A 14511-nucleotide genomic window follows, 5' to 3' on the forward strand; every position below is an offset into this window, starting at 1 on the left:
CACAAGATTTTACGTGGAAACCCAATGTGGGAAAACCATCGTGAGAAATGTTGCTAGGATCTACTGTTCTAATCCGGCCTCACAATTTATAATCCAACTACAATGTTTTAAGGGCACCAACCCTAAGGAGTCTCCAAACCCTTGTCAATAAGTGCACTGACACTTACAATCCAAACCCTTTGAGCACCAACTCAAGGCTTTACAAATATCTAACTTTATTTGAAGGATAAATGCATAATACCACTGATTTCAACTTTAATGATCACCAAATTCTAGAGGCATAGATATGTAAAATATTTAGAATCTGAATGCCTACAATTCTTTAATAAAGTATTATGATGTTACCTATGTTCCATGGAGTTTCAGAGATGGGGACGCTGGGACGTGTTTCTAGTACAGGGGTACTTTTGGGTCATTCTCGGGGGGATGACTGTTAAAAAAATAGGTTTTTTTTTACAAATATAGAGAAATTTCAAATATGCATATCATAACAGTGGTAAAGCATTCATCATAGACATTAATACATTGCATTAGACTTGAATTGAGATTTCACAAGAGAATTGACAAACATTTTACCAAAAGTCAAATGCTTTTATCAATCATTGCCAACAAACATATGCCATAAACATCAATAATAGACATAAAATGATAAATAGTAAATATTAAACATCCATAACTATGAGATGACATAAATTGTAAATAGAAAAGTTAAAACATAGAAGTCCATAATTAGCGGTCTATTATAATATTCAAGATAAACTAAAAAAATATAAGGCTGTCCTTAACCAGCTGCTTCTTCTCTTCTTGCTGCTCTTTTTAAAGAGAATTGACAAACATTTTACTAAATGTCAAATGCTTTTGTCAATCATTGCCAACAAACATATGTCATAAACATCCATAATAGACATAAAATGATAAATATTAAATATTAAACATCCATAACTATGAGATGACATAAATTGTAAATAGAAAAGTTAAGACATAGAAGTCCATAATCAGCGGTCTATCATAATATTCAAGATAAACTGAAAAAATATAAGGCTGTCCTTAACCAGCTGCTTCTTCTCTTCTTGCTGCTCTTTTTAAAGAGAATTGACAAACATTTTACCAAAAGTCAAATGCTTCTATCAATCATTGCCAACAAACATATGTCATAAACATCCATAATAGACCTAAAATGATAAATATTAAATATTAAACATCCATAACTATGAGATGACATAAATTGTAAATAGAAAAGTTAAAACATAGAAGTCCATAATCAGCTGTCTATCATAATATTCAAGATAAACTAAAAAAATATAAGGCTGTCATTAACCAGCTGCTTCTTCTCTTTATGTCATCTCATAGTTATGGATGTTTAATATTTAATATTTATCATTTTATGTCTATTATGGATGTTTATGACATATGTTTGTTGGCAATTGTTGATAAAAGCATTTGACTTTTAGTAAAATGTTTGTCAATTCTCTTTAAAAAGAGCAGCAAGAAGAGAAGAAGCAGCTGGTTAAGGACAGCCTTATATTTTTTTAGTTTATCTTGAATATTATGATAGACGACTGCTTATGGACTTCTATGTTTTAACTTTTCTATTTACAATTTATGTCATCTCATAGTTATGGATGTTTAATATTTAATATTTATCATTTTATGTCTATTATGGATGTTTATGACATGTGTTTGTTGGCAATGATTGATAAAAGCATTTGACTTTTGGTAAAATGTTTGTCAATTCTCTTTAAAAAGAGCAGCAAGAAGAGAAGAAGCAGCTGGTTAAGAACAGCCTTATATATTTTTAGTTTATCTTGAATATTATGATAGACCGTTGATTATGGACTTCTATGTTTTAACTTTTCTATTTACAATTTATGTCATCTCATAGTTATGGATGTTTAATATTTAATATTTATCATTTTATATCTATTATGGATGTTTATGACATGTGTTTGTTGGCAATGATTGATAAAAGCATTTGACTTTTGGTAAAATGTTTGTCAATTCTCTTTAAAGAGAGCAGCAAGAAGAGAAGAAGCAGCTGGTTAAGGACAGCCTTATATTTTTTTAGTTTATCTTGAATATTATGATAGACAACTGATTATGGACTTCTATGTTTTAACTTTTCTACTTACAATTTATGTCATCTCATAGTTATGGATGTTTAATATTTAATATTTATCATTTTATGTCTATTATGGATGTTTATGACATATGTTTGTTGGCAATGATTGATAAAAGCATTTGACTTTTGGTACAAACATTTTACTAAAATATTTAGAATCCAAACCCTTACACTTACAATAAGTGCACCAATACTTACAATCCAAACCCTTCGAGCACCAACTCAAGGTTTTACAGATTTCAACTCTATCTGAAGGATAAATGCACAATACCACTGATTTCAACTTTAACGATCACCAAATTCTAGAGGCATAGATATGTAAAATATTTAGAATCCGAATGCCTACTATTCTTCAATAAAGTATTATGATGTTACACAATTGATACACAAAACTTCGTACAATATTATCCAGGAAATTGTCAATCTCAAAGTACTTCTGTCTGTGTGATGTCCGCATCCTAGTTAGGGCTTTAGAGTTGATGAGTTAGCTTATTTCCTGGACCCTCGTAGGCTAACATGGTATGGACAGAGGGTCATGGCTTACAGTGGTTGGAGGATGATGTTCTTCAGTTTAGTGTTGGGTTCAGTTCAGGCTTTGTTTGAGTAGTTTCTGTCTTCGTTTGAGGGATTTGCTATTTATAGCATTTTGGCTTTTTATAGATGGGAAGTTGGCTATTTTTAGATAGGCCCCTGGTCACATGGGTTTTGTGAGCTTTATCTCCAGCTTCTGATGGTTCATCTTTTGGAATCATATTGAGAGAGATTAATTTTTTAGTGAATTACAAGTTACATTTAATTAATGACGTTTATTATAAAGTCACATTGACTTTTTAATAAAATATTTCACTTAAATTATTTAAGTGGCTTATTTATTTTCTCTATAGTTGGGCGCCCATATTGAAAAGTGTTTTAACACTTATTAGATTTTTATAACCCTAAAAGCAACCCTAATTGCAAATCGTGGGTTTTTGCATAAAGCCGCCCCTTTTGAGAAATCAAATTCATTAATTGTTGAATGCTTGATATCTCATTCCTCTCTGGGTTTTGGAGCTTGAGGGTTTCAGACTGGATTCTTCATTGGAGAACGTCCATTCTTCAGTGCATGGTAATGGTGAGACTGTGAAAGATCAGTTGAATTGTTGCAGCTGTGGTTGGCTTCATTCAGAAGTCAAATTGGTGATTATTTTAGGCAGATCGGTGATAGGATTTAATTCTTTGTTGTTGCTGTTTCTTTGTGAGTTGGGCGTCTCTTTCCCAAGACTCACAATTTGCTCATTTTGGCGGCATCTTTCATGCTGTTTGGGCGTCAAGTTTCTTAATAAGAGCAATTCTGAATTGTTCCTTGAAATAAAAAATCAGAAATTTGTAAGTTGCTGATTGAATATTTTTTATTCAATAAATTGGCTAAGGACCTATAGGTATGCTTCTAAATTCTCCAATTTATTGTTTCAGCTGATTAATTTCATGTATTCTGTCAATATGTGTTGAAAATTAAAGAAACTCTTTCTGCAACTTCTGTCTATTTCTGAAAGACCATCTCTAATAATCAAAAGCACAAAAAGAATAATAAATTACAGCAGGTTGGAGAATTGAACCAGCAAGGGTTCATCACAGTCTGAGACCTGCAATGCTTCCTCAATACTGTCAAATTTCACCTTCTAGACAACATTTATAATGTTGGAATACTCATGCAACTTGTGACAGTATCACACCATAATATTACATGATATTTGAAATTTGCTGATAAGTCTTGGTATGTCTGATTGTGCTGTCATAAGGAAATTTGTTGGTAATATTTCATTAAAAAAAAGTATTGAAGAGGATTCCCTAATAATATTTATCTGTAGTGAAGGAGATTTGATATTGTCTAAAATTATAAATTTTGCTGTTTGGCTGTATAGGGTTTATAATTATTTTGACTTTTAGCTATCACGGATCAGATCTGAGCATAATAATTGTCCCAGGGATTTATATCATACTTGTAACTTGAGCATTTTGGCACATAAAACTCAGTTCCGCTGTTGTAGTTATTTAATGTTGTACTTGATGATATATAATAGCTTGTGAGGGTTTACATTTGCTGTTTGGGAATTTCATATATGGTTGACAAGGGCTTGCAATCATCACATATTGCTGATCAGTATTGATTTTAGTCACATTTTACAATTAGGTATTTGGCTTTTGTTTATCATTTCAATTTGCACATTGTTTGAGATTTCATCTATTTCTTAAGGTTGTCCAATTGGGGACAGTACATGAAGGTTATGATTTTTTTTGACATGGGTATCTCAGAGTCTCGATTGCTAATGTGAACCAGAAACATGTCTAAGGTTTAACATTAATAAGTTTCACTCCCCTCTTAAAGAATAATATGATATTTAACAAAGAGTGGTTTCACATTATTCATTACTAACATATGTAATTATGTTAATAAGAATGGATAGCATTTACCATATTTTTCAGAGGCTCCAATTGAATTTGGGTGCATTTTGCTCTTCTTTTCTTGCACAGATTCCTGACATCTTCTTGTTTGCTGCACTCCTGTACTTCACTGTTTATGATGCCGAGTTCTGTTGTATGGACACACCTTTTCATCTAATAATGAATATTGAAAATGTGATTTGCCTTTTCAAAGAATTGTTGCTTATGGGGGTGCCTTAGTTTATAGAAAAATGAAGAAATGTCCCACACACAAATGGAATATTGTAAAGATTATGTTAGATGACCTTATTGCAAGTATTGCCTGGTAAATGTTGCTAGCATACCTTTTACAGTGTTGATCTTATTCTGTAAATGTTGCTAGCATACCTTTTGCAGTGATAAATTTTTATTCGGTAGCCTTACCTATTTAATATTTTTTCAAATAGGACCTTCTTTGTTATCTGGTCTTATTGTTTGAATTTGTGATTTCCTAGCTTTTTTCTTCTGGTGATCCCATTTCAACACAGGAGAGTTTAGTACAAGGTCCAATATTTACACAGTTTTTCAGAAGACCAAGCTATACATTATAATACTATATACAAAAGAAAAAATTTTAATTTCAGAGTTTGATTAGTAATTGAACCAATCAGGTAGATGGTGAGTTTTAAAGGGTCTTTTCTTACTCTAGTGTCATCAACAATGCTAAACCAAACTCAGGGTAGGAATTCTGAACACTAGTGCTATTAGCTAGATTCTGCAATTGATCTTCTAATTTATAAATTATATAAACTAAACAATAAGACTATGCAGTTAAATTACTTTCTCAGTAGTCTAGTTGTACAATTCTTGGCTATTCTCTTTGTGACATCGTATTAATGTACATTTGGAATTTTTGTGTTGTTTTATGAAATGCTAAGCTTGCATGAAAATTTTATAGATTAGCCATCTGGGTAGGATTCATTTAATCTTTGCATCAGTTCTATCAAATATTCTCTTAATTTTTAGTGACAATAGCTGACTGTATAAGATGACCTACATTTTTCTGTACATGGATTGTAGGTTGGACAAGACAAGATTCCATGTAATTGGAGCAGTCCTTTTTTCTGTGCAGTCAGCCATGCTACACCCTATGGCTGTTGTAAAGACAAGAATTCAGGTGGCTGAAGCTGGATTTACACAAATGAATGGCGTACATATGTTTCGTAATATATTGAGGACAGATGGAATTCCGGGTCTTTTCCGAGGTTATGGTACATCTGCAATAGGATCTGTACCTGGCAGGGTGCTTTGTCTAACTGCTTTAGAAATGGCAAAGGATTCCGTTACAAAATCAACAGGAGACTTGCCAGAAGCGACGCGTACTGCAATAGCTAATTCTACTGCTGGATTGGTTTCAGCTATTGTTGCTGGTTTTTACTTTGTGCCACTTGATGTGGTATGGAGAATCTACATTTATTTCTTTGTCTTCTTTTACATTACCCTAACAGCTGATTAGGATATTTTGTAGTGCAATTAACTATTGCTCCAACAATATCAAACAAGTCAATTAACTTTCATTTCAACTAACAAAGCATTTACTGCGGTTATCATTAGTTGGCAATTAATTGTATCTAATGCAGTCATTTGACATTTAATTTATTATGCTATGCTGGGATGCATCCATACCTTTCAGTCTCTCCATGGGGACATACCGTTTGAAGGAAAATCTATGGGGATGTACTCATCAGATCTCTACTTCCGTCCACTATAGTTACTCATCCCATATAAATTTTGTTTTCATCAAGAAAGGACCAACTTAAAGTACTTCAAGAAAAAATCTAAAGTTACAAAAGTATAAACTCAAACATAAGTTGATTATATATTGTTCATTTGAGCAAAGTTACAAATCATCATTTTCTTAACAGGTACCACTGGTATACAAATGCTATCAATTTTTCTTTGTGCAGCATTATGATTTCAAATATACAAATGAGGATTTGTATTCTTAGTATGCAACTATGATGCAATAACAAAATCATTGTATTTTATTTTGCATGATTTGGTTGGGCCTAAGTTGCTGGTATAGGTATGGGTACGGGATATAGGTACCCAGGTACGACAATTTTTTTCCTTGGGAACAATACACACAAAAAAAAAGTTTAAAGAAATATACAAAATTGTAAAACTAATTACATTTGATAGTGTGATGCTTCATCATTGGTCAATGCCAAATGCCAAAATGGCAGTGATAAAGATAAATCATAAATATTAGTAAATGCCAACTGATAGTTCGAAATTGCAATATTATGTCATATGCAGTATAATAAATATCATATATGTTTAGGGTCACGATTCAAATGAAAATCATTACAATTATAAAATTGACAATCGAAAGTAATAATTGTCTTCAATCTTCATCAGTCCTCAAAAGGATCTAGATCAAGATCATTGTTTGCTTCAAGTTCAAAATCATTTGAACCACAAGTAAATGCAGTGCCACTCCCACTAGGTGCATCATGTGTAAGTGTCTCATCATTATCATCTTTAGTGACTCTAACTAGGTCCGTCAAATCTCATTTGCCCATTCAGCTCTTCCTTGCATCTCACTTCAACGCCTTTTGCTTCCCATTCACCTCAGCTCTTTTCAAAGCTTCCGATGTCATTCCCCACTATTGTTCACCTGACATCAACAGCCTCAAAAAGTCCTCTTTCCAATGTGCTACATTCGCTTGCATTGGGCATCTTACCAATGAAATCAAGGATTTACACAAACTCGTTGAAAAAGGAGTGCATAATCCATATCTGGAAAGGACTTTATATAGGCCTTATGCTGTGCTCTAAAATGATCTGAAAATATAAAGACAGTGAATGAATGGATGCAACATGGGAAGTCTTAAGGGAAATCAACAGATTGCTTTTGCTTGAATCTACAAAAGGAAAATCATAGATATAATTATTAAACATCCAAGATGATCACCACACAAGTTGAAAGTTCAATGAAGCCTAATGTGAGACGAACATGGGCAAAGATGCTTCTCAACCCTCATGCCTCTACTTCAACTGAATGGTAAATCAGCAATCTCCAAAAAGGAATGGATCCTTTCTCTTTCAGTTTAATCCATTTCCTGATGCTTAATTTAATGATGAATTGTATGTAAAAAATATTGAACAATCTATGGAAGCCCATATAGAATAGAAAATCATATTTTTTTTTTTGTTGGAAATTTGTCATTGATGTCAAATATATGGTATTCTCAATCTGTCAACACAGATGTTGAGGAATGTTGAACATATGGAGTCCTAGTTTTGGTTATAACAGACAAATATGAACTATACAAAGGTAGATAACTATCACAAATAAGTGCAGAATGAATATAAACATCTGAGAAATATATTTGTTGGCGACAGAAAGATCTGGTAAATACATAGAGTATTTGAATGGTGTAAATGAGATATTCAAAGTATTATTTTCTTCGGAATACTTGTAAACACAAGTTAGAACAGCGTTGCATGTTGATCGAAGACATGATCATTGAGTAATGACGTCTTATATATTTAATCTCTGGCTTTTGGTTCGGATATATTAGCATCATTCTGGGAACCAGACAAATATGTCCACCATTGGGTCATAGGGCTACAAGGAATTCAAACAAACATATCGCCTGAAGCAGTATTCAAACACAACGGCAATTTTATATACTGCAATCACCATAAAGGAGCGCTGGAGAAAACCAGGTCTGGCATACAACAAATACAGAAGTTATTGGATTTGCAAAGACTATTTATTGGGTTTAATGAAATGGGGGTATATTATGTTCGATTCGCAAAGATTATGAAATGGAGATATCTGCCACCTGTACAATTGGTTGTTTAGTGTCGCTTGGACAATGTTGGTTGTTTGAAGTTTATTTTATTTATGTGTAACTGATGCGGTTGTTGACAGGTGTAAAAGTTGGTTTAGACTTCCCAAACTATTCCAACTTTTTAATCAGTTAAAAACTACTTTCTTCATAACTTGCCGATAGAAAAAGGATATGATATATAAGTTATTTGGGTCGATGGTAAGGTATTTATGGGTATGGAAATACAGAGTTTTATTATATAAACCGGTGAAAGAAGTGTGAAGGTTCAATAAAAGAATGAGTGTAAAGTGAGATTCCCGAGCAGAGACGTATTATAAAAGCTCAATGAAATTGCTGATACAAAGTGTAACAGAGACATTATGAAGAAGATTTGATTGGAGAAGGTTGCAGAAATATATCTTATTTGTGTGAATGAGGATCACTGATCAGATACAGATTGTGCAGATCATAAACCTGATGAGGAAGAGTTATGCCAAAGAGACATAATATTCAGAGTAAATTCTGTGAAGAAAATGTTCAAGGATCAGTGCTGAAAGGTTTGAGAAGTTTATTCACAGTGATGTATCTTTGAATAGTTTAATTATGTTTGTGCAGACATCACTGTAAATAGAAGAGGGCAGTATATATTAAGTGAACATTGGTAAAGTTCATGAATTGTATATTAGATTGAAAAGAACTGTGTGGTGTCTCTTTCAGATTTCAGTTTGGCGCTTTTATTTCAGAGTTCAGATTAAAAGTTGTTAATAAGGTTGTCAATAGTTGGATAAGGATTTAAGTTTTATTTACTACCGATTCACCCCCTTGTTGATGTGTTTTTTAGCACAATCGAACACAAAATAAAATACTAAAGGTATTCTATCCTCTCTTGAACAAAATCCTCTTGGATGCTAAGTTAAATGATCAACCAAGATGACTCCAGGTTTCTATAGTCAGGTCTTGACACGTGGATAGCTCAATTGGTCGATGTAATTGCTGGTAATCCAAGGGGACTTACATTGAATACTTGAATGTTGAATGTTTGGATGTCGCTGGAACTTAGATTGTAACTACTTGCTTGGAAAATAAAAGAGCAAAAGAGATAGGTTTAGGAAGACTACGCTACTCCTAAGAATGCAAGAGACAATGAACAATTGGATGAAATTCAACTAAGATCTGCTTGGCCATCAACGAAGAACTTCACAAAACTAGTGCTTCTCCTAAGGTAGGCGTGTGATGTTCTAATCACTATTAACATCAAGGATACCATCAAGGTAATGCATATCAAAGTATGAATAGCAATTGAAATAAGCTCATTTAAAGATTCCAGTTGACCACACAAGGCAAACTTACAATCAGCAAATCGCTAGTGGTATGGATATATGAATTTCATCATTAATCATTCACCATTCCTTTCATTCATCTAATCAACACGAAAGCAAATGAATTGAGAAGTAGAGACCATACAACTTGTTGAAACAACACATTGCACTATATCTTCAATGAAAAGTGTATATCCATTTACAAGTCGTGGTGGGGAGGGAGTAAGGATATGTCATGGTGTAGAGTGTGTAAAGGATATGAAGTGGAGGAAGGTGTCGTGGTGGGGAGGGAGTAAGGAAGGTCGGTGGGAAAGGTGCCAGGGTGAAGATAGGGGCAAGGGATGTGGAGGATAAGAAGGTGTCGTGGTGGGGAGTTGGAGAGGGATGTGAGGTAAGGATGTGACGGGGAAAGTGGGTGGTAAAGGATGGGAGTTAGGTTTAGGCTAAGGAAATACAGGGAGGTTTAGGATATAGGAAATGGGTGTTGGGGAATATAATATAGGATGATGTGGGAGGTATAAGGGTAGGTAAGATAGGATGGAAGTTGGGAGGTAAAAGGATGGAAGATGGAGGATGGAAGGAGATGGATAGATATGAAGAATATGGTGAAGGCATAAAGGATGTTGGGGTGATGAAGGATGAGAGACGTGGGAGATAAAATGGGGTAGTGGAAGGTGAAGGTGAAGGAAGGATGTGAGGAGGATGGAGGTTGGAAGGGATGCCATGGGGAAGGATGGGTGAGGGTCAAGGAAGGAGTGAAGGATGTGGGATGAAGATGGCCTGAAGGATGGAAGGTGAAGTGGAAGAATGGAAGGGTGGACTCCCTCTCGTGAAGATTTTATCCTTCAGTTGGATTTCACTCTCTCATACATTTCTTACCTATCAATTATCATTTTTGTTGAGATACTAGTTTTCTTGAGGATTATCAATTACCTTGAACCTTCATCATGGAATTCATGCCTGGACATGACCTGGAAACTACATTGCATGCTCTCTCTAGTAAGAGGTTAAAGCTTCAAAACTATTGTTAAGCTAAGCGACTAAACTAAGACAACTACTCTAGAAAGTAGAAAAGTAGGGTTCCCCATTTGCAATGGGGCGATGTGTGAAACCCTTAGTTACAGGGTCCGGGTTCACTTGTTTAAGGCCTGTTGTGACGTTTTCACCATCGCTCCATTGCAAATGGGGACCCCCCACTTTTATTCGCTTTGCTTAGTGTTTAGCTTGGTAGGTTTAGTAGTTGTTCGCCCTTACTTGTGAGAGGGGATGAGTTTAAGGATGTGGTTGTGTCAAACTCGCAAAGTTGCTAGGATTGTCAAGATGCAAAAAGATTGTCAATTGCAAGTTAGAAGGTATTAGGGGTTTGAGATGGCATGAGCTAGGGTTTTCGATGTGAAACTTGACAAAGGCATGAGTTTACTCAAAAGATCAATCTTGATAAATGTTAACTCAACAATTTCAAGTTTGTACAAATGAAGCTTTGATGAAGTCAAGATGCTACGAATGAAAGAGAATTGCAAGGCTATCTAATTTGGCCAATCAAGTCTCAAACTGCAAAGCAAGTCAATTTCACCGCCCAAGATTTGCAATGCAAAGGTCTTCACTTGCAAAGGTCCTTCAAATTTCCGCCAAGAGTGCTAAGATGCAAAGGCGTCTTCAAACGCTGCCTTGATCATGACTTGCAAAGGTACTTGAAAAAGTCGCCAAATGAAGGAGTTGCAAAGGTCATCGAAAAAGCCGCCTTCAAACTAATCTTGCAAAGGTGAGTTGAAAATATGCCTTGATAGTGACTTGAAAAGCTCCCTTGAAATGCCGCCTTCAAACAAAAGTTGCAAAGGTAAATTGAAAATCCGCCTTGATAAGTTGCAAAGCTACCTTCAAAATCCGCCATGAAGCAAATGTTGCAAAGGTGCCTCCAAAAGCCGATTAGACAAAATGATGCAAAGGTCCTTCAAAAAGCCGCCTAAGTGGATGACTTGCAAAGGTCTCCAAAAAAGCCACCCAAGTATTGAGTTGCAGAGGTACCCTAAAATGCCGCCTTCAAACTAATCTTGCAAAGGTGAGTTGAAAATCTGCCTTGATGCTATGTTGCAAAGGTCTCTCCAAAAGCCGCCTCAATCATGACTTGCAAAGGTCTCACAAAATGCCGCCTAGAGCAAATCTTGCAAAGATCTCTCAAAATGCCGCCACAAGCAACATCTTGCAAAGGTCCTCAAAACTTTGGTCAAGTGTTGAATTGCAAAGCTATCTCCAAATGACGCCTCCAAACAAGATTGCAAAGGTGTTATGAAAATCCGCCTATGCCAAAAGTTGCAAAGGTATCATAAAAAGCCGCCTAGATCAAATGATGAGGAGGTCAGCCTTCGAGTGTGGAGCGCCCATCATAAATGCAAATTCAAATGTATTTTTAAAGAGACAAGTCGGCCTAAGGGAAGATAAAATGAAAGGACACATCTCTATGCCTCCAACGCCTGTATAAGAAAGTGTTTTGTTCATTTCAAAAGCATCATTCAAAGCAATCATTAACAAATTCGATCTGCAAATTTGAAAGACCAGCGAACTACATCACCAAAGTGCAGCTGCATTCTGATTTGCATCTCAGAATCCACAATTTTGAAGGGCGAATTTTATCTACATTAGCGATTTTAACAAGATATTTTGATCATTTCATGGATCAAAATGCATTCCCAAGGAAGGCAAGATTGATTTTCAGTTTGATTTGAAGACAACCTAGACAAAATTTGGTGAAATTTTGTACCAAATTTTGGATATCATCAGACCTGATTTTGGTGAATTTCTTCAGCTAGGGCATTCTGTTTTGAGCATAATTTGATTAGATTACAAGTCAAGCAACATCAGTTCCAACTTTGGGAGACTAATGACCAGATTTGAAAAGATTTTATGAAGCATAAGTTTTGTGTAATATAGTTTTCATTTCTGGTGTTTTGATTAAGATTATGTTCTTTTTCAGGTCTAGTGCAAGGAGTGAATGCGAGGAATGATGGAAGAAGATTCAAAACATTGCAAAGATGATGAACTTGGATTCAACAAGAAGACAATATCAAAACAAGGTTTGCGCTACAAAGAGGTGCTTAAGTAAGGAACCAAAGACAATTCAACATCAAGATCAAGTTTGAGACTTGCAATGCAAAGATCAAAGTCAAGGCCTTGGAGCATGAAAGAAAGATAACTTACATGATGATGAAGGAAAGTTTTACAATCTTGAATTCCCTTTAGGAATCCAAGAATTGAATTCAATACATTGAGGAGCTAAAATTCAACCGGGTGTATCATCCATCAAGGGAAGATCAATCAAGGTCATCACATAGTCTACATCAAGCATGATCAAGGAAACAGATAGTTTCAGAAGATTTAATCACAATGATGAATCAAGTCTACAAGCAAGTTGAGAAGGCGTCCTGGTCATCATCCCAACAATCAGAAAGTTCCACATCAGCATGTCCACATGCAATGCACCTGACTCATCTTACAGAGGCACAAACTTTGAGCTACCTACCTGTTGTGACCATTTCACACATCGCCCCATTAAAATGGGGACCCCCTCTTTTTTGCTCTTGTTTTGCCTGTTCTTCTCTCTGCTTTAGGGTTTTGAGTAAGTGAGTGAGTCGTCTGGACTAGGGTTAAGCCTTAGGGTTTCCTTTGATATTTTCAAGCCGAAGTCCAGTCCAATTTTGAGAGTTTATTATGCATCCTCCTGAAGATTGCAAATTATGAAATAGGATGAGCCTGTCAGGAAGTCAGGTATGTTTCAGGATAGGTCCAGTTAAGATTTTGAGGGCACATTCAAGTTATGATTAAGTGCTAGCATAGTGTTAATGATGGGATTGTGCAATTTTGTCCGGGTGAATTTTGACCAAATTTTTGAAGGTTTACTAACTGGCCCCTGGCCTTGGAGATGACCTAATTATGCCTTGTCAAGTGATTGAAGACCAAAAATGTGGATATTTTGGCCTGCAGAGGTGAAATCGCCCCTGTCCCTCACCCAGGGACTAGGGCGAAAATGATATTTGGTGCATATTGGTTATTGACTTGTTTAATTTGTTTTGTGTAGGGTCTCCAGGAGGACAAATTGGACGTAAATTGAATATTTTGAAGATTTTGAAGACTCAAAAATGATGAATTTTGAAGATTTAGGGTAAAATCGCTCCTGTCCTCCACTGAGGGACCAGGGCGAAATGGTTTACTTAGATCGTTTTGGGCCTCATTTGATCAAACTGAAGCATCAAGGACGCAATGAAAGATGAAGTGAACGTAATTGAATATTCAGACTTAGTCAAAAAGTGGCGAAAGATTGAGTTTTGGGCCTAACAAGACAAGTTCGCTTCTGTCCCTCACCCAGGAACCAGAGCGATTTTCCTCAAACACACCTTCTTGGACATTTTTTGGATTTGGACTTTTGTTCATAACTTGCGAAATGATGGTATCTTCCCCAGCAAAGGAAATTTGAGATGCAAATTATGAAGATTTGACCCTAAGGAACAAAATCGCTCCTGTCCCTCACTGAAGGACCGGAGCTTGTTTTTCAAAGTTGCACTGTCCTTGCAGGACCAAGACAATTTTTTGATTGGAAGAGATCAAGGAGGGCATGTTTTGTCCATTGAATATAATTTGAGTAATTGGCAAGCAAGGAAATATGCTAAAATGACAAAATCGCTCCTGTCCCTCTCTCAGGGACCAAGGCGAATTTCAAAGATAGCTCCTGTCCCTCTCCCAGGGACCAGAGCGATTTTCTCAAAAGACGAGTTTTTGGCAAAGGTGAAGCAAGTTTTATATTTGGGATGAGTAAAGGAAGGCGTAATCGCTCCATTGA

At 35.5% G+C, this 14511-nt stretch overlaps 1 protein-coding gene across 2 annotated transcripts in view; it reads left to right on the plus strand.

Moving 5' to 3' along the window:
* Positions 1-14511, plus strand: part of LOC131068649 (uncharacterized) — a 51645-nt gene that overhangs the window by 6139 nt on the left and 30995 nt on the right. For both annotated transcript variants that reach the window (XR_009112051.2, XM_058003884.2), the window contains exon 2: positions 5600-5975. Coding sequence is in view for 1 of the 2 variants with exons in the window: in XM_058003884.2 (XP_057859867.1) it covers positions 5600-5975 (376 nt within the window). In the remaining variant the exon portion in view is untranslated. The remainder of the gene's footprint in view (positions 1-5599; positions 5976-14511) is intronic.

This window comes from Cryptomeria japonica, chromosome 6 (genome assembly GCF_030272615.1).
Source record: "Cryptomeria japonica chromosome 6, Sugi_1.0, whole genome shotgun sequence".
Taxonomy (NCBI): domain Eukaryota; kingdom Viridiplantae; phylum Streptophyta; class Pinopsida; order Cupressales; family Cupressaceae; genus Cryptomeria; species Cryptomeria japonica.